The sequence below is a fragment of the Crocodylus siamensis genome, chromosome 5 (assembly GCF_052110815.1).
Source record: "Crocodylus siamensis isolate JL-2025a chromosome 5, ASM5211081v1, whole genome shotgun sequence".
NCBI lineage: Eukaryota > Metazoa > Chordata > Crocodylia > Crocodylidae > Crocodylus > Crocodylus siamensis.
Window position 1 is genome coordinate 111,858,491 of NC_143399.1, and position 21,749 is coordinate 111,880,239.

At 39.6% G+C, this 21,749-nt stretch overlaps 1 protein-coding gene across 1 annotated transcript; it reads left to right on the forward strand.

Moving 5' to 3' along the window:
• Nucleotides 1–471: 471 nt before the first annotated feature.
• Nucleotides 472–20,973, forward strand: IGFBP3 (insulin like growth factor binding protein 3). Its single transcript, XM_090049957.1, has 4 exons — nt 472–1,501; nt 6,395–6,621; nt 9,172–9,291; nt 16,623–20,973. The coding sequence occupies exons 1-4, from the start codon at nt 1,126–1,128 to the stop codon at nt 16,746–16,748; spliced, it is 849 nt and encodes a 282-aa protein (XP_089906083.1). The 5' UTR covers nt 472–1,125; the 3' UTR covers nt 16,749–20,973.
• The last annotated feature ends 776 nt before the right edge of the window (nt 20,974–21,749 follow it).

Sequence of the window (21,749 nt, forward strand, 5' to 3'; positions counted from 1 at the left end):
CTAAACCTGAGTGTGTGAGTGTGAAAAGGCACGCCTCCCAGGTTGTCTGTGCTTTCAATCAGCTCCGATGTAGACAGGATTATAGACAGGAATCCAAAAAAAAAAAAAAGAAAGAAAAGCGCACTCTCATTGAGCTTTGCTTGTGTCCCCCCTCATAGTGCCAAGGAGGGAGGGAATGGGAACACTTTTCCTTGAAACAAAAGGCACATGATGTAGCCTCTCCTCTCAAAGGGGTTCCAGCACATCTCTTCCTAAAGGAGGTTTCCAAGAAATGCACTTAAATCACAAGTCTGAGGGGGGTTTTTTTACCCGCCTCCCCTTCCCCCTCCCCTTTACAGTACTTTCTGAACCAAAATCTGGATTTGGAGAGTCACTCCCCTGCTCCTGCAGTGCCACAGTTGTTCATTATTCATAGTCCGGGGCGTGTCCTAAGCAGGGGTCCTATATAGGCGAGACCTTCAGCCGCATGAGAGAACAGATGGGAGCCAAGAGTTACCGAGAGTAGAAGCAAATAGCAGGCAACAAAGAGAATAAAAAAGAGGGGAACTCGCTTTCTTCATTTATTATTATTTTTTTCTCTCTCTCCCTCTCCTCTTGTCCCCCAACCCTCTCTTCTCCTTTCTCCCCTCAGTCATTTTTGGATCCACTCTTTTCTTCTTAATATATTTTTTTTCTTCTTTGCTGAGGACTTCTTCCTTTTGAAATCTTGATTTTTTTTTAATCTTTTTTTTTTCATTCTCGTGTGGCAAAAAAAAAAAGCAACCAACCCCTGCGATCTCTATGCTAAATAGTGACAAGCCAAGGGAGTTGGAGGATCCTGAGGGAGGAAGATAAAAGGTTTTTTTGCTTGTTGTTTTTTGTTTTTAATTTTTTGGTGGCCGGCGGAGCTTCCGAAAGCCTTCATCTTCTGGGGAGGGGGAGCTGCGGCCCTCCCCGCTCGGCTCTCGCGTGCGTGTCCTGCGCCCTCGTGGTGCGTGGCTGTGCCTCAGCCCCGCTCTCCCGGGCTTTCCCCACCCCCTGCGTGCCCGCGGTTGTGCCGCGCCGGGGGGCGCGCGTGTGCGTGCGTGTGTGTGTGTGCGCGCAGCTCCGCGCCTCGCCTCGCTCCGGCCCCCCGTGCCGGTTGCCATGGTGCCGCGGCTCGACGTGCAGGGGGCAGTGGCGACGCTGGCGCTGCTGAGCCGGCTGGCGCTGGCGCTGGCGGGGCCGGTGGTGCGGTGCGAGCCGTGCGACGCGCGGGCGCTGGAGCAGTGCAAGCCGCTGGCGCCCGAGTGTGCGGAGCGGGTGCGGGAGCCGGGCTGCGGCTGCTGCCTGACGTGCGCGCTGCGGCCGGGCCAGGCGTGCGGCGTGTACAGCGAGCGCTGCGGCGCCGGCCTCAGCTGCCAGCCGCGCCGCGACGAGCCGCGGCCCCTGCAGGCGCTGCTGGAGGGCCGGGGGCTCTGCACCAACGCCACGGCGGCCGCCCGCCTCAGGACCTTCCTGCTGCCCGCGCCCCACGCCGCAGGTAAGCCGGGGGGCCGGACGGTGTGTCCCGGGCGGAGGTGGGGGGGTAGTGGGATCTCCTCCCTTAAGACCCCCTCAGCAAGTTGGGGAAAAGGCACGCCAGGGTCCTGGGGGAGGTGGGATCGCCTTGATTCGACCAGCACCGGCTCAGAGAGCTGGAAACAAGGCGGGCAAGGTTCTGTGGGGACATGGGATCCCCTTTGTTAGACCCACTCCACTAACCGGACAAAAAGGCACAGCAGGGTCTTTGGGGAGATGTGATCTCTTTTATTAGACCCACTCTGCTAGCCAGAAAAAAGGCACAGCAGGGTCTCTGGGGGGATGTGATTTCTTGTATTAGACCCACTCAGATAGCTGGAAGAAAGGCACGCCAGGCTCTTTGAGAAGATGTGATTTCTTGTATTAGACCCACTCAACTAGTTGGAAAAAAGTCGCACCAGGTTCTCTGGGAAGATGTGATCTCTGTTGTTAGACCCACTCAACTAGTTGGAAAAAAGGCACACCAGGTTCTTTGGGTAGATGTGATCTCTTGAATTTTACAACTTGATCATTTGGATCTGGACACCAAGATAGCTGGAAAGATTCTTCTTCTTTGCCAGCTTCCAGGTGTTTGTACCCAAAAACTGGCGAAGAAGAATTTTTCTAGCTATTCAAGTTGCTCTGATAGAAGGCATCACATCTACCCTAAGAACCTTGTCTGCTTTTTTTTTTTTCCAGCTATTTGAGTTAGTGTTGGTTTAATAAAAGAGATCACATCTACCCAATAAACCTGGGGGGGGGGTTGGTTGTAACTGTGTTGGTCTAAGGAAATAGGCAGGCAAGGTTTTTTGGGTAGAAGTGATCTCTTTTATTAGACCAACACCAACTCAAATACTTGGGAAAAAAAGGCAGGCAAGGTTTTTTGGGTAGATGGGATCTCTTTTATTAGACCAACTAAATAGTTGGGGGAAAGTTCTTTGCATGCTTTTGGTCACAAGCACCCTTCTTTGGGCAGTGAGAGACTGTTGCTGTTAGGGAGATCACATTTAGCCAAAGAAGATTGTCTGCCTTTTTTCCAGCTTTTTGAGTCAGTCTAATAAAAGAGATCACATCTACCCAAAGAACTTTGAGCCTACTCTTAACAGCAGCAGTCTCCCAATGCTTGAAGAAGGGTGGTTGTGCCCAAAAGCTTGCAAATAACTCTTTCCCCCAAAGAACCACAAAGGGACTTCAAGGGGCCATCTAGGCCAACCCCAAAGCATCCCCAGCTAGATCATCCCAGCCAGGGCTTGGACTAGTCTTAAAAAGCTCCAAAGATGGAGATTCCACCACCCCTCTGGGCGACCAGATCCAGTGTTTTGCTTCCCATGGCATGTAGGAGAAAATTAATAAATAACTGAATTAGAGGGGAGAGGGCTAATAATGGGGCAGCTGGCTTGGAAAGTCAGTGAGGTTGCCTTGGGTGTCCAGATCCAAGTGATCAAGTTGTAAAATTCCTAGAAAGAGGCGAAGGAAGGAACAGCCCCCAGTAGATACTGCGGATCTAGGATAATGGGAAATGTAAAAGCAGGGCATAAAAGAGGGGGTCATTGGTGCATCCTCCAACAAGAGATGGGGTCATTGGTATCCCCTGCCAAGAGAGGGATCAGCAGTTAGAACAAAGCATTTGGAGGCCAGAAGCTTGAGCAGAAACAAATACCATCTGCCCCTTTGTTGCACACACAGGAGGGGCAGAAGGCATCTCTGCCATCCCCCTTGTGTGGCTGGTGAGGGGCAGTGTTAACAGCATGCTGCTGTGAGCAGGCCCCTGTGGAATGTCCACAGCCAGGGAAATTTGAGAGGCACCTCCAGAGCGCGTGCTTCGCTCTGCCCAGATGGCACTGGCCAAATCGGTGTGGAGCGTGGAACAAATGCTTCCCAGGAAAGCCTGGGAAAAGGTTTTGGACGGCTGTTCTTTTGGAAGCAGCCTGGCCTTTTTCTGCTAGAATGTGTGCAGTCTTTCTTTTTTTTTTTTTTGGCTGGCCTCTCTTTCCCTGTGTGAGAGGAAGTGGCAGCCAGGGTGCCCTTTGCTGGCTGCTACAAAAGCACAAGATGCCTTCCTATAATTATTTCCGCACTGCTCCCAAGCTGTGACAGTTTGAATAAGGAAGCGCTCAAAAACTGCAGAGTCAAGTTAAAAACCTCAGTGAAACACATGGCCGCCTCCACCCTGGAACTCCATACTGTTAACCCTGCCTTAACATAACTCCAAAATGAGGGGAGTCTGCCTCCAACGGTGTGGGACTTGGCACAGTGTAATGATTGGTTGTAATTATTTTTATTTTCTAACTAACCAAGATGGGGAGGGCTGATGGAATTTCAACTGTTGAGTCCAAGTTGAAGTCAATTTCAACCTTAGCCTAAAGAGTTAAAATGTTAAAGCTGTATTTGTGTGCTCCATACTCAGCCCAAACTCCTGTTGAAGTCAGTGGGAATGCTGCCCATGTAAAATGCGCAAAGAAAGTCTCCTACTGTTCACATTCAAGGAATAAAGGCTGAGTGCTCATATTCAGGGAGTGAGAAATGAGTCGCATGAAGTGCCTGTCTCTTTAAGACTCTCCTAAAGTTTCAATCCTAAATCCAAATTTCAAGTCCAGACCCTAGCATCCAGAAAGCTCTTTAAGAATAGGATCAAATCTTTTCCCATGTGTAGAATTAGCTACAACACCATGTAAAATCCTTTGTGTTGTGTTTAAATTACAGGGAGTGCTAAAAGCTTTTATAGAGCTGCATATTTTACATTGTCATATTCAGGCCAAATTTACAAGGCCACTAATTTGCTCAAGCTAGATCTTTTTGGCTTTTAAACAGTTCATAACTTTTTGAGACCTTTCTACTACTTTTAAAAAAGAAAAATCTAGCTCTCCAATTGTAATGACTGTTTCATACTGGTTTTAGATGAATATATTACATGGCAACAGCTGTGCAGAACAAAGTGATGCAATGCAGCATGCCTTTACATTATAAAAACATGCAAGTAGTAACTGTGAATTTCAGTTGTCAGTATATATATACTGATTGCTATGACAGCTTATTAGAACTATGAAATGGCCTTTGTGATGTACTGGTTACGTAATGTACCTTTAAAAAATCTGTACATGCAGGGTAAATTCTAAAAACTTGCAAAGACTACAAAACGTATCAGACAGCCGTTTTACATTTAGGCAAGTCAGATCTGTTATGTTCCATTATGTTGTCTTTTACAAACTTCACTGAGAGAAAAATGAGAAAAAAACTGTTAAAAAAAACAAAACACAAAAATATGAAATACTGCTGAGATTCTGAATTGAACCCACACAGATCAGGAAATTCAGAATTCAGATCTAAGCTTCCTTAATCCGTTTGTACTGGGAGCTAGATTTTCCTGGTCAGTTGTGACCTTTGCTGGCAGTGGCTAGGCTAAAACCACTGGCAGGCACCAAGATTGTTACCTCTGATCTGACTTCCTGTGCCTATGTATTACAGGGACCGTAGTGCCATATGTGCTGAAATGCTTAATCTCAGTGGGTGTGTTAGGATGGGCTTTCTGTCTTTACAGTGAATTTGTTGGTTTTTGGGTTTTAGTCAACCCTCCAGCGCTATTTTAATACAGATTTTGTGGTTTAATTTTAGTATGTCATTGAATCAAGGAAGTTAAAAGTAATTTATGCTTTGCATATCAGTTATTGTGCACTCCAAGAGCAGTTTCCTTTCTTTCCATTTTTCTTAAGTTTACATAGCCATCTGCCAAAGTGCTACAGTGCAAAAGTTAATGTGAATTAGCTGATAGGGAGATGAGACTTTGAAAAAATATCATAGAGAAAATGCAGTTCCATGAGAAGAGTCCTGTAAGAGGTGGAAATTTGGTATAGACATATTCTTTAGACTTTACAAAAACATTGTACGTCTACAGTGTTTGGGGGCACTTTCTTCTCCATCTACTTTCCATATAAGTACTGAGGAAATAAAGAATTTTTAAACTCAAGCACATAGAAAAGCAAATAAATGTTTGTCCTTTGCCACCATAGCAGAATTGATGAAAGTGCTGTGTTCAGAATCGTGAAATAAATTTCATATCCAATCAGAAAACTTTTTTCAGTTAAGAGGGGAAAAAACTTGCTGAACTTTTCAGTTTCTGTGGCATGTGGGATACAGTTAAGAAATAACAGCTGAAAATAAAAAAGGGTAATAATGCCAATTAAAGCCAAAGTAGTGGTATTAAATTTATAAATACTGTTTTGTTAATTAGCTGACTAAGGAAGACAAGCTGAATATCATACAAGGTACTAGAAACCATAAGACCATGATAGGAATACATTTTCTTTAATAAATGTTAACTGGATCAGCTATAGGACAGAATTATTTTTTTGAATTTTTTGTATGTCTCACACCCTTCAAGTTGCTAACAGATTTTTGAATCCATTCCAGACTCTGGAAATGATTGAGTCATGGTGTACATCTGCCCCCTTCTGGTGGGAAAAATTCAAAATAAGGGAAGTTATTGGAAGTATATTTAATTTAGATATCTAATTTTAAAATGATTTGAAATCATATTCAGAATATGAAATTGTTTTCCAAAGAATTAACGAGACGGCAAAAATGTACAAATAATAGCAACCGTCAGTTAAAGTTTAAAATAATCAGTAGGTAGTAATAAAGACATTTCTGCACAGGTTGCACCAAATTATTTGTGAATATTTCATAGAATCATAAAAAAGTAGGCCTAAAAGGGGCCTCTGAGGTCTTCTAGTCCAAACCCTGCCTGAGACTGGATCATCCCTATCTTATGTGTATTTTAAAGAGAAAAAAACACCCTTTTTAATAATCTCTTGAGTTTCAAATTCTCAGCTGAATTTTTTTTTAATTTTTATCATTGTTGAATTTATTTTATTTGAAGGAAATTCCAGTGATTCAGAAGAAGACCAGAACGCCAGTAGCATAGAGAATCAAGCTATTCCCAACTCTCACAGAGTGTCAGATTCCAAATCTCATCAACACCACACCAAAATAGATGTCATCAGGAAAGAACAAGCCAAAAATACTCAGCGCTATAAAGTGGAATATGATTCACAAAGTACAGATACATTGAATTTCTCTTCCGAATCCAAACAAGAGACTGAATATGTAAGTATTTTTATAACCCAAAAAGATACCTGCATTGCATTACACCCCCTTCACCCCCCTCCCCCCCCCCTTTTTCATGGTACATTTGATGAGATGAATAGAAACCCTTATGATGGTGATTGTTGTAGCTTTTTAAGGAGTTCTGGCTCTTTGGCCAGTAAGTAGAACTATTGGAGTTGCAGATACAGAAAGCCAGTAGAGCATATAGGTTAGATTTTGAGAGTAGAGGGGGAGAGGTTTTTAATATGACTTTCAATAATGATTCTTGGAAAGTAAGGGTTGGATCATACTCCACCTGTTAAATGCCTGAGTGATTTTTATTCCATATCACTGCAGTTCCTGGAAATTCATTAATGCTTCTATTTTTGTAACATGCTATCATCTTATCTTTAGAACTTAGTCATGAAAAAGAAGTGAGGAAGAAGAAGATCTTACTCACCTTTAGCCTTAACAGTTTTCAGGTGGTTGAGTAGGGTGAGATAGGAATACACTTAGATGCCTAATTAAATAGTATCTGGCCATACAAGTCTTTCTTTTACCTGTCATGGGAACAAATTGCACTCAGTATGAACAGATGCAGTATAGTCCATTGATTATTTTTTATTACACACAGGCGAAAAAGGAAGTGTCATGCAAAAAAGCAAAAAGACTTTGCACTCAGTGCAATAACTTAAGTATGTGCTGTGTGGAAAATTATGGAAAGCATGGGACTGGGTCTTAGCTTTTGATGGATTTTTCTAGTGCACACAAAACAGTATCTAGATTTGTGGTGATTTCTCTGAGGCAGTGTAAATGCAGATAATGGCTGAGGAAGACACAACTTGCTACCCTTTCTTAATCCCTCTATACACTATTGGCTAGACTTGCAGGGGAACCTGGAGAGAAGGGATTTGAGCAGGGCATACTCTTAGACAACCTGGTTATGATCATGTCAGTGGCAACAGGCATACAAACTATTACTTGGCATACTTTGGCACTTCATCACAATATCCACGACTGATCTACACATAGCTTTCCATCTACAGAAAGAAGGATATAAACCTGGACAAGGTAGAGAGTTGTAAGTGGAGATAAGAAAAATCTGCAAGAGAGTTTGAATATGCAGAAAAATCAGTCTCTGAAGTCAAAGGAGCCAGATATTCCAATTAAAGCATGTTGCTTTCTTGGTTTTGGAATGTGCTAGTTAAAAAAAAAAGTTGGGGAATTGGGAGGGGAGGGTGGAGAGAGAAAGATCAATGTACAAAAAAAATAATAGACTCTTGATCCATGACTAATCCTCCTAGGACCTGTATAGATAATAACAGAAACATTTTTATAAGGACTACTCAACTGCGTATCTCTCTTCTTGCTTTCACACATAAGGATTTTTTAAGTGCCTTAGAAGCCCGTCTAATCATTGTCTAATGATGCCGATAGACAACTAATGTTGGGGTTTTCACAATGACTTAAGCACCTATACCCACTGATTTCAGTTCCCATTGAGTTTAGTATGGCCAGGATTTTTACATGTGTAATCCTTTCTAATATGAGAGGACTTATGGACTTAAGCAAGCTGCTTGCATGAGTAAAGATTGCACAGCCTTATTCTCACTGAGTAATGTTGGACCTTTAGTAAACAAATGTCTTTATAACTATGCATATGTTTACTCTTGATCTTTCTAACTCTTCAAGCCTATTAACAACTCTAAGTTTTTTGCTGTTTTTGTAAACCTAACAAAGAAACAAATCTTTGAAAGTGTAGGATTTGCAGTCAGTTTGTCTGAAGAGGCTTGTTTGTTTAAGGAATTGCCAATAAGAGCAATTTAAAGAACATGTTCAGAGTTGGGGAGATTGATACTGAGAACAAATATATGAAAACTGTAAAGAGGGTATTTGCCAAACAAAGTATTCAATTTTAAACTTATGCAAAACTGTTGAGACTATATGTATAGAGAACCTCATATGAAAGACACCTTATGTGTGCAAAGTATTAATGTTACTAAAAAATATGAGTATCATTGACTTGAACTAATTGAGAGTTGCACCAATGAGTCTTTGTGTTGATACAGCTACTTAAACATTTAAAACTATGTGTTCATGCAAGAATTCTTTCAGGTCCACATTTTAAAATTGAGCTGGTAGAATAAGTCGATAATATGCACATGCAGATGTGCAGTTTAAGCAAGAGTTGTAGGCAGTAATTCCTTAATGCTAATCCCATTGCTGATGTTAACTGCCTCTTTGCCCTCTGGTAAATCACTTATACTTTCTGCTCCAGTTCTCTCAGGTATAAAACTGAACTAATTATGCTTGCTGCCCTACCTCAAAGAGACTGTACTGAGGAGTAATTAATTAGTCTATGAGACAGGGTTTTTAAAAGTGGTTTTCTAAGTGCTTTTCATTGCTAAAAGTTGTCCAACATTTATCCTCGCAACGCTGTCACCTTTGTTTTATACATATATTAATGGAGTTGTTTGGTTGGGGAGTTTAATATTTACACATTTACTAATAATAAGATGATAAGAGACAAAGTTTGAGCAAGGGAATTTCTAAAAGTGTTCATTGTGACAGGGTCCCTGCCGTAGAGAAATGGAAGACACATTAAACCACCTTAAGATCCTGAATGTCTTGAGTCCAAGAGGATTCCATATTCCAAACTGTGACAAGAAGGGATTCTACAAGAAAAAGCAAGTAAGTAATATTCCATTTTCATGTGTATTTCAGCTCTGCTACATCTTTATCTATTAATACTAAGTTATTTTAAAAATTGGTAATAATGTTAATGTACATTAGAGAACATTGTGTTGAAATACTAATTTATGCCCAATTTTAGCACTTGGTTGTCTAGCACTGAACCATGTCAGGTGTGGATGGTGTTTTTATTTGCTGTCGTTCATGACAACAGATGACAACAGAATCTGAGAAACCTCATACCTAATTACATGTGGGTTGTCTACAGCCCTGGGTACTAGTGCCCTTCAGTTTAAAAAAAGCAAATCCTCTGTCATAACCCACAGAGCTAAATGTTGCAGTAACCATCTGACTGTAATAGATCAATGCTTTGAATTGTAAATAGCTGTTTGAAATTTCCTAGAAGAACTGGGTTAGGTCATATTACAAAAAGCAACTTGAGAAGCTATATATCTGTCCTTTATATGCTACAGAGATCACTTCCAAAATCCAGGTCATGTTATCACAAAAGTGATATGCTCAGTATTTACTCTGCAGTAATGCCAGTTCTCAAATGGATTTGGTTTTCCATTTCCATTTGCGTACAAGGTTGTGACCTTTCTTCACAAATGTATACCACATTCCAGCGATCCACATCTTTGTTTCCTCCAGATTAAACTGAAATGCTCTGCTTAGCGCTGCCCTTAAAGTGCACTCAGAAACTTTGGCAAGTACAGTATACATCAGGCCCCCTGCTTTGTTCTATTCTATGTACATAGAACATAATTCCAAGATTTAGATGATTGCATTGGCTCGGAGTGTGTTTCCTGGTGCAATTCAAGGTGAACCTTTTAGTCTACAGAGCCAGATAGCAGGCAGGGTCTTCAGGTTTTCTAAAAGGTAGACAGCATACTTAGCCTACTTAATTTGTCAATCTACTTGCCCCTCTTATTTGTGATTACACCAGAGCATCTCTCCCATAACATGCCTGTTATAATTAAAGCAGTAATAAGTTCCCATTCAGTGGGTGCATCTACACGTGCGTCCAACTGCACAGTTGTTACTGCACAGTTGTCATTTAGCAAATACAAAATGACTGTGCAATTATTGTCTTTACTGCAGAGTCCCAGCAATGCATGGCTTGTTTCTGACCCTATTGCACAGTAGCAACAAGCTGCTGCACTGTAGCTCGTTGCTACTGTGTAGTAGTGTTAGCATCACAGTTCATGTCCACCGATGCTGCATTGCTGTAGCAACGAGTTACATTGCCATACCTCATAGCTACAGCAACATAGCGTCTCGTGTAGACACACCCAGCATGTCTTAGCTCTTTTGTAATTTGGTTTTGTCTGCTGGGAGTAAAGAGGGTGAAGTGACCAGCTGCCCAAACTTGGGAACCAGTGGTCTGTGGATTTTGCTTTAAGACTGGAGCTCTCTAACGGATGGATCCTGAGTTTCATAAGCAGTATTTCCTTTTAGGTTGCATCCCAACACCTGGGTTAAGCAACTCCTGTGGATTGGCTGATGGGTGTTTACAATGGGGGCCTTTGGTTCCAGAATTCACTTCTACCATTTGCCTGACTGCATATTTTGTTTGATATTAAGACCGTGCTGCAAAGTTTATGCATTCACTTCACTTTTTCTGAGCTGGTGATTATTTTCCCAAGCAGGACAAATTTCTTTTATGGGTTGGAGTTCTGACTTAAGTTGAAACCAGTGTTTGTCCCAGGATATTTTACCTTGCTGTAAATTAGCTAGTGGTAATATGCAGATCTCTACCTGTATTTATACAAAAATGCTGATAATATCAGTGTGAGTTCCTTCATGGACTGAGCCCAGCACAGACCTTCTCGAGTAGGAACCAAGACTTTGTGTCTGTTCTTACACAAGTATTTCGTTTTCTTGAATATTTTAATAGAATATTAATAGCATTTCATAGAATTTTAATAGGATAGATATGAATTCCAAGTGGCATGTTCTTTCAGACCTACCATAGTTCTTGTGCTACTATAATTCATAAGGAAGACTGTAGATCAAGATTTAGCTCTAAACTTTAAGGTATGTTTTTGAGCTGCAATAATACTGCCACTGGGCATCTCTCCACTCAGGAAAATGATTTTAAAATAAATACACCTTTGTACTTGTCTAGTCTTCATTCATAGTGATTTATTTCATAGGTGAAGGTCTCAGGCAGGGGCAGCTGCTTCCTTCTTGAGTGTAAACTGTAGTGAATGTTCCACAAGAGGACTTCAAACTGTATCGTCTGGATTTAGGACGGGGTTCTTGTGCTACGCAACAACCCAACAGGTTGGCAGGGGATTGAGAGGTGCTTTCAGATATGCTCAAGTCTTGTGCCAAGGACTTATAATTTAATGGGAATTTTAAAAAGCACAGAACCTTGTAGGAATGGTTAGCAACCTGTATATTGGTGCATTTATTGAGGAAAGGTAAAGCCAGCATAAGCAAGTTTCCTACCTTAAATAAAGACCTAGTGATACCATCTAAATGGATCTATTATCAGATCTTGATACAGTTTCACTCCCAGACAGGTATTGAGGATGCAGTTTACTAGTCAAAAAATATAAAATATGAATTAATGTATCTTTCTAAAATGAATTGCTGGAATGGGGAAAAAAATCCATCAGTTTGAGTAATTAATAACTGCATGTACTTGCTGTTGTATGAATTGACTTAGCGTTTTACAGCTTAGAAACGCAGGAATCCTTGGGGTTGAAGTAGGCTTCTAATCTGCTATATATTTTGCATATTTTGTATATGAATAACAAAGCATTATTGTATTTATTTCCTGTTTTTTATTTGGATCTGTTGGTGATTTTTTAATAATTTGTTAACAGTATTTAACCAATCAATTGCCTGGACTTTATTTGACTGATCAAATATCTAAACCTAGGATGAACACAAAGGTCTGCCCATACAGAGCACTTGGCAAGATTATGGCTTTTGTGCCTACTTTTACTATCATAATAATACTCATCTTGCAGGTTATTATGATTATGAAGTGAATACATGATCTGAGACCCTAAGAAAATAAGGGTGCTCAGAAGTGCAAATTAAGTTTTGTAGACAGATATAATCCAATTAGTATAATGTATGTCTGTACTGTGTCAGGCAATACAGTGTAAACCAGCACAAAAAAAGTACTAAAAAAAGACACAGTGACACTATTAATAGGTAAAAGATCAGTTGAGAATGAATTTGATGAAGTAATACCATGATCATCTCCAGCAGTTATAGGATGTCTTTCATTTTAATACCACATTTTTCTTGAATACAAGATGACCCTGAATATAAGATAATCCTTGCCAATAATTAGGTTCCAGGTATAGAATCTAATTATTAGAGGTTTGCCTTGAATTTGTCCCCCTCCCACTGCTACGGCAGGGAAAATAAAGATATGGGCAACAGGTGGTCACCTTGTCTTCTGTCCCCCACCAACTTCTTTCTCCTGCACCCCCTCCCCACTAACTGTCAGACCTCGCTGTCCTTGAGCACATGGAAGTGAAGAATAGGTATAAAGACACTGAGTTTGAAATAAACAAGCCTGTTTATTTAATAAACAATTTGCCCTGCCACATGCCCCTAGTTACTGGGCAGACCCGGCACTAAAGTTAGTGACAGGTTGTATATACACATATGTTAACGCTCTTTAACTAAGCACGCCTACATTTGATACCTGCATTTTCAGCAGGGTGGATTTACTTTAAATCAAATTAATATAAATTATGATTTAAATCACTGGTCAGGAAGCCTCAATTTAATCATTGCTTTCTGCAAAAACTGTATTTTTGTCGTTTGATGTAACCTCACTCAAAACCTCACTCAAAATAATATACTATTGAGTTGCATTGTACATCTTGTGGGAGAGTTAGTCTGGTTCATCCTGCTTTCTTCAGAGCAGCTGCTGCAAAGTGGTAGTTAAGGAAGTCTTTTGCAATTTCAACAACGTTCTGTTCAAAATGTTTCTCTTTTGTTTCTATTGCCCCTCCATCCTTGCATTTATCTCAAGACTTCTTATTGCCCAGATCTACTCCACTCTATTCATTTAACTTATTGAAATTTTGCACTTTTAGAGAGAGGTAAGGACTTGACTCTGTGTACTCAGACTTGCAGAGAGACAATAGGGCTGATGAGTAGGTAATCAGGTCTGTTATCTCTTATCTCCATATACTGCTCTTAACACGGTTGTTATCTCTGGAGACACAAATCCACACTTTGATAAATGAAACTAAGCATCACAGAGATGCTTAATGTGATCTTATAGAGTGAGCATGGAGTCCCATTGGGTGGAGTGGTTTTCTTTAATCTTTACTAATATGTAGAGGAGCCTCTGGGAACCCCATAAAATTGGGTCCATAATATAATCCATGGTCTGTTGTGAGTTATTTATACAACTTTTCTAAAAAGGTTACGTGAACATATTGCCTCAAACAATGTATAATTAGAAATTATAATCCCTATTCCATGATGGTATCTTTGAGCATTAACATATCCTACAATTAAATTTAAAAAAACTGATTTAAATAAAAAAGAAATCCTTTTTTTTTCAATGTTTTTATTACCTTTACTAGGGAGAATCACTGGCTGCATTTGTACTTCAGTTTCTCCTATAATGTTGGAATCTTGAAAATCATATTTGTTAATGACATTATTTGGAAGATAAAGAGTTTTAAGGTGCTGAATAGTAAATGTTAGTATTAGTTTTGTTAGGGTTTAATTCAGAATTTATTAAAGCTAATGCTGGATTAAAAAATTCCTATTGATTTCATTTAGCTTTGGATAAACTTTGTTGAAGGGTGAATTCTATACTGGTTCCATTCTTAAAGATATGACTATAGAAAACTATCTGAATAGTTAGCTACAGATAATCAGTGAATCAGGAAAATTACTAAGGTAACTTCAGTGAAGACTCAATTTTTCAGTTGTGCTTTTTCCCTTAAAAAATCCCACCCATTTATTTATTTCAACCTGATCCTGCAGTCGGCTCAAAGAAGTACCATTTAAATTATCATTGCATGAACTACATAACTAAGAACTTGAGGCCCTGAAGAAAAAACATTGTATTATTACACATGTAATTATGTTACATGTCATTATATGTAATCTTCCTATCCAAAGCTGTAACAAAAATGGTACCTGTGTAGGTAGGTCCTCTGTGAACTTTCTGAACAGGGATAAATTTCACTGTCTGTGAATAAAAGACACCAGCGAAGAGTGTTCATCTGACCACTCATCTACGTTGGAAAATTAATTTCCTTGTCCCTTCTCAGGGTAAGGAATGAGGACATAGGCTATTTTCCCTTGTGCTGGAAGGTGTAGGGGAGCAAGGATTTTCACAACACATAGTACCATTATTCTCACTTAAGCATAGCTGTACTTAGTTGTAATCTAGGAAGAACCTGGTAAATTTGTGTCATGGCCTCTTTAAAATTGTGGCTGGTCTTCATTTAGCTCTGATGAACCTGTTTCTGCATCAAATGTTTGGTGAAACCCCCATCATGCGACATAGGTTGACTAAGGAATGCTTGATATGACATTCTGTGACTATGGGGGTAAAGTGCTCCATGTTTGAATAGATGGAAACCTCAACGGTTATAGTCCTTCCTTTTAGCTGGATTAAGTATAGAGACAGTTGGTGGAGCCCTGTTGGGGATGAGTGTTGTTAGCAGGAAGCAAGCAACAGCTACATTAACTGTACTCTGTGAGGAGGACTTGCTGTCTTGATCTGGCCTGGGGGCAGAATGAAGCAGGCACCCCTGTCCTGACTATTTTGGGGTGCTGAGAAGATTATGGTCACTGTGCATGATGCAATAAACACTACACTATCATTTCTTTTACTAAATAGAGGCAGTTGATAGTTAGCCATGATAGGGCCTTCTTACACCTTACACTGAGCCATACAATTGTTGATCAGTGTTAGTGCTAAATTGAGTTTTGATCTGTCAAAATTCAGGCCGGCAGAGACCTGAAGGACTGAATGGTAAGAATTCTCCTCCCATTCCAGGCTTCCCCCTGCCCCCCATTACTTGTGGCTGTCCATGCTGTATATGCCAAGGGAGCAGGCAGGGAAGGAGCCACTCTAGGCTACACCTTAGTGTAAATACCCCACCCACACCCCCTCCACTGCTGGCCCAGATTGGCCCACTGCTGCTTAGTGTAACACGAGCTGGGTAACATAGATCTGAGATAATCCTGTCCTGGAGAACTGTAAATTTGAGCTACATAACAAGTGCTTAAAACTAGGTTAAGGTAGCACCTTGGGGTGCCTACACACATGCTCCAACACATTCTGGTTAGAATGCATCAGAATGCATCAAAGCGATTAATCGAGCGTTCTAATCAGAATGCTCCAGTGTGCTGCAGTGTCTCATGTATTTACTGTCCTGTGTTTCAGAATGGCAGCCGGGGTGCCTTAACTAAAGCTCATCAAACGAACTAAAGTGCCCCCACTGCCATTTTGAAATGGGGGACCCTGAATACACAAGATGCTGCAGGGGTTTTAATTAAAGTGGCTCCCAAGAACTGTTCTAATTAAAATGCCCTCCCCTCCCCTCTTCTCCCCGCCCCCCCCCCCGAGCATGTATGTAGGCACCCTTAAAGACTACCTAGTTCAGAAAAGCATAAACTTTTGTAGGTGACAGTGTATTTGTCAGATTCTGTGATGATGGAAAAATTTCCCAGGGAAAGCTTTCCTTTCTCTTATGACCAGTTTGTAACAAGTTCTACTAGGCAGCATATTTCTCTAGACATTGTTTATATTATGGATCAATGTTTAGTCAACTTTGTTATTAGAAAAATTTACAGGTAAAGTTTCAATGTCAAACTTTACCTGTAAAGTTTTAATATACCTAACTATTATAGAGGATTATGTATCTGCTAATAAATTTCAGGGACAGTACTGACATTCCTTGGGCAAACAGTTCCAAGTTGAGGTGTTGTTCCTGGAAGTACAGTCTCTGTCAAACATGTCTTCCCTTTGTGTTCTAGAAGGAACCTGAGTTTCTTTGACAAAGAAAGGGTCGAAATAGAACCTTACTATTGTTCCACTGGTCCACTGAAGTTGGAATTAGTCAATAGTAGACAACCCTGCTGTATAATTTCTCTTGGAGGGATTAGTTTTACTGTGTGATAATTAGATCCCTAATAGTTGGCTGGTAGCAGAAGTAAAATTTCATTACAATTGTTAATACTACTAATAAGAATTCATTTACTTCTGACCAGTTTTGATACGGCCAGGTTATAGAACTGAAGCTATCAAAGGAATTAGAATGAATTGGAATCCCTGCTGTACCAGAGGGAAACATGAGCTAACCTGATATTGTATTTTATTTCAGTGCCGCCCTTCCAAAGGCCGAAAGAGGGGTTACTGCTGGTGCGTGGATAAGTATGGACAGCCACTCCCTGGATATGATGGTAAAGGAAAAGGAGATGTCCACTGCTATAACTTGGAAAGCAAATGAGTGTCAGAAGCCATCTCCTATGGAATCTGTGTGTACCAGTTTGACCCATCAGAGACCTTGGAGGGACTGGAGAAAAAGCGTGGACTGCATTGGACTTGGAGTTATGAGTTCTGCCTCCTACTGATATTGTGGGATTCATTGACTCGAGGGACTCCGCAGCTGCACCCTGTCACTGACACTCTTCCAGCTTTCTATAGAACATATAGGGAGCTCTGAATTCCCAAGTAAATCTGCACTATTGATCCCCAGATAGAAAAAGAAAAGGCACTTCAGAATGGATTCAGGGAGTCTCCACTGACTTTTTAAAGAATGGCCTGTGACCAATTTGATCCCGAAAGATACTGTTTTATTTTAAAGAATTTATAGATTGTAAGCCTGTAAAAACATTAAAAACCCAAGGATTTAAAGTTTAAGCTTTTTTTATACAGGTCTGACGGGAAACTTATCTTCACGGGTAAAATGTTTTATAAAAATCTCAAAGAACTTTTTAGAGAAGCGTGTTTCTAAAATAAAGACGTGGCTATTTTTTCTGTAAAATATATTATGGATATTCTGTTAGTCTGTATTTAATATAATTGTTTTTTTTAATAAACTTTATTTAAATGTAACATGAATACCAAATGTTACACAATAATTTTGGTGTATTCTACTGAACCTATGCAAGTTTAAAACAAAAAAAACCAACAAAAAAACAAGGGGATTATAAATAGAATCACATTTATATAAAAATTTACCTAATCTGGATGATTCAAAATTGTTTTGCTGAGTGAAGAATATGTTTCCTAAAGAGGCTAAGTTTCCCAGTGTTTTAATCTGTCTCTTTCTTTATTGATATATCTAGGCACACATCACTGTAATATTTAGGTGCAAGGTAGAAAATTAATACTTCCATTGAAACTGACCATAACAGAGTCCTCTGTACTCTCTAACACACTGCAGCTGCTGTAACACAGCTTCTTTTTCTTCCATCCCCCTTTAAAATTGTTAATACTAGCTTCATTTTTTGTCCACAAATATTTTTCCTTCTAATTATGAAACTATTTAAAACGTTTTTTAAAGCTTGTATCCATTTTATGTTGCCTTGCTGCAGTCAGTAAACTGAAGACCATATTCTACCTTCCTTCTGCCTGAGAAACTCCCATTAAAGTCAGTGCCAAAAATATGTGGGCATGAGGATGTGGAACTGAACTGTGAGACGTTGGGGACACGATTTTGCCATCACATGGTTGCAGCTTACTGACTTCAGTGGGCATTGCCTGCATCTGAGGGCTCAGTGGGAAGCATCCAATCCTGAAAATCTTTTTTCTCTTTTAATTTTAATTCTAGAGATGGTTCATTTTCAATCAGAGAGTCTTTCAGTTAAGGAGACATTTGGAGCTAGCTTGGGTCAGACTGCCCATTGCAATTCATGAGAGAGTCTGTGTAAAAAATCAGTGGGAGCATATGCCCCGTGGAGTTTAACATACTTTATGTCAGTGAGTGGTGCAACCTTAAACAATTTCAACCTCATTTCTTATTGGGTAAGTAGTTAAGAATTAAATGATGTCTGTAATCGCTGGCTTTGTGCTAGTGAAACAGCCTTGCACAGACCCTGTGTACTTTTTAAATTATTAATCTGGCCAAACAGAGCTTACTTTAACTTAAATCCTACCCTTCAAAAGATTAGGAAAAATGTTTGTGAGGTAATTTGTGTTCCAAAATATGTCGAATTTTGAATATTTGAGTTTCAGAAAGTTGTGTAAACTGAAGGAAATACTGCAATTGTTGCTTCTATAAAGTTTTACTGACAAATCACTAAAATGGCACTGGTTTTAGTTTTAACTAAGTCACTCTCAAATAGTGTCACATGAACAAGAAATTTGATCTATCAGTATGTGGGGACATAACCATAGCCATGGTGCTAAAGGCCAAATGAATGAGAGATGAGTCAGGCTTCATGATGTGGGGGGAACCCCTCATTCCTGAACTACTGAAAATGTGAGCTAGTATCTGCACAAAAAAGGTGGATGGATGTCTTCCATGCACATTCTACCTATATGCAAGAAATGTTAAGAGCCTGTGGCAGCATTTCTGGCTTGTTTTAAATCCTTGGAAGTTTATTTTTTCCTCCTTGACAGCTATGAGAACTATATATAGATAAATCCCATGGTTGACGAAGGTTTTGAATAACAAAATATCCTTTACTGTATATACTGGACCACTTTTTAAAAGAAAATTCTTTGACAACTTGACCAAAGCAAGCAGACCGGGAGTTCTATGAATTATTTAAAAATATGATTAATTAATTGACAAACTCTTGTGCTTGTGCATTGTTAATGAATCTAGTCTTCTGTTTGTAACACACAAAAAACCATAAAAGCAGCAAAATGATTCTTACATTTATGCAAGTCAGCTTCAATATTTTTTCCTGAGACTTGATTTTTTTAAAAGAAATCAAAACAAAAAATGTTTCCAAAAATAGCAAGTAAAATATTTCTCCTGTATTTTTAAACTTCACCCATGTTCAGAAGTTGTCTGCTGTATATTTTCAATGGATATGGTATAGTTACTCTAATATCAAACACTGCACTTGGTGTATACAACTTCCCCAGCAGGCAGCTGACTGGTATGAAATACAAACTAACCTCATTGCTATCATAAAAACAGTTATTAAGATGAAGATGAGCTATTTTTTTCATGTTACTATTTCTATTAAGACAAGGGTTCAATTCAACAAACAAGTTATATGGGTATTCAGTGTTTTTCTCATGGAAATGGTTGAAAGAAGTCAGACTGTATAATGAGTACCCAATTTAAACACAAAATATTTGTGGGTTATATTTGAGCAGGAGAATGTGGGAAAAATCAGGTAAATGTGCAAATGTATAGGTCATTCAGTATCAGTGCAGGGAAGGATCTTTCACAGGTAACCCAGATGAAAATATAACATTCGGAGAAGCTTCATTAACGCTATTTTTTCCCCACCAGTTTAGGTAATTTTATAGAGAAAGATAAAGTTTAATGTGCATCTGAATGTACAAAATATAAATGTTATTTTTAAAGATTAAAGAGACAATATATAGAAGGTATTGATGAGGTAAGTGTTTATTTTAACCAGAGTAATACATAGCTGCCTAGTAAGACCCCATAAATAACCAGAATGCAAGTTAAAGCTGCCTGCAGGCAGCTCTATTATCTTTCAAGCTATTTAAGAAAGTTTCCTTTTTTTAATAAACATGCTCTGCTATAGTTTTTTGAGCTTAGAATATCCTTTTCCACCTTTTTGGCACACATACCCTTCAGGGCATAATGTTAGCTATTTGTACGCTGGGGGACGGAGGCTTCAATGAATACCAAAACCACAGAATTAATTAGTTTTTAGTACAGTCTGAACTTTTTATGACTAAATTCCATAGAAGCATTAACACAGCATAATTCTTTACTGAACTGAGCCCTAAATTTAAGTAATGGTTTTACAAATCTGTAGGGAAATCATGTTTTGGTATCTCTAGTCACTCTTTAAAACTGGGTAACTATGGATAGCTCCACAGAGATTTTATGTATTAGCCACACAATTTATATTTAAAGTATGAAAAGTGCTGAGCAACTTTGCTGGATGCTAGAGTTTAATATTTAAAATGATATGTTTATATGGTTAACTATTTTGTAAGTGGGCCAGCTGTGCCTTTTAAAATTACAGATGTCTTTTAATTTCTATCAGCAGGATGTTTGCTTCCTATAAAAAAATGACCTTTATTTCTCTTTTTTTAATGAATTCTAAAGACTAAGGATAATCGAATATTCCAAAGGTGTGCTTTTTGTGGTCAGTGTCTGTAATAAGTCTGTTTTCAATTGTGTGAAGTTTATTATGTGTAGGGATATTAGGAGAGAAATGTTTCTGTATGTCCACTGGGGCTATGCATCTTCTTTCAACTGGAAGCCATTTAGTCTGTCAGCATGTGGTGTTTTACTGCCTATAGCTCCCCAGCATTGGATTTTTGCACTAAACAGTGGGTTGGTTGAGAGAGTATCAGCCTGTTTTGTACTAAAAACAAAAACAAAAAAATTTCTAGGGGCAGGACTAAGAAACAGAACTGTGTTGTTTGTTGGGAAAAGAATTTCATTTAAACCACTGCCTGCATTTTGTGCTGTGTAACTACTTCTAGTTGGAATTTTTAAAAGCCAGAGCCACACACTGCTATCCTGGGAAAAATTCCAGAGTAAGATTAAAAATATATATTAATAATACTGTTCAAACTGTGTTTTTACCCTATTCTTCACTAAGGGGTGAATGACTTATGGGCCACGTGGGTGTGGGCTGAAGCAATATAGGGCCCAATGAGTAGCAAAAAAAAAATAACAATAATGCTGCAGATCACAGCTTTATTTTTCCAAATATCCCCTTCTGCTATACTGCTTATGTAGCTCTCCCTTTACCCCAGGGACTTCAGAGCTGATCTGTGTTACTGCTAAGGTTGTTGCCCCAGCTGTATATTCGTCAGTAGGGCTGGAAGTTGTGGTTCCAAACAAAAGTAATGAGTGACTGAGCAGATTCCCACTTTGCGATCCACTTAGTAGACAAGGGTGCATCTACTGAGCACAGTTTCTCTCCAGCTTGACACATAACTTAGGAGTTTTGGCATTGCAAGAGGATGGGGGAGGGAGCAGTGATTGAGAGTCAAGGAAGCATGCGTTGCCAACAACCTGTAGCGTTGCAGAGATAGGTCTGCAATATGGAGGCTGGTGGCCCCAGGATTAAACATGTCTTATTACATAGACTAGTCAGGTCATAGTAAAACAGGAAAAACAAGAAAGACACTGACCTCTCAAATATCCTTTGTCTCCGTGGAGCTTCACCAGGACAGACAGTTGGTTTAAACCAATAAGACCTTTGCACAGCTGCAGTACCTGCAACCAAATGAAATAGCAGGCATCAGGGAAAGCAATACTACACTTTATGAAGGGTAGAGAGCCTTTGCTTATCTTATAAAGCAGGGTGTGGTTCTGCTAAACTGAGGTTTT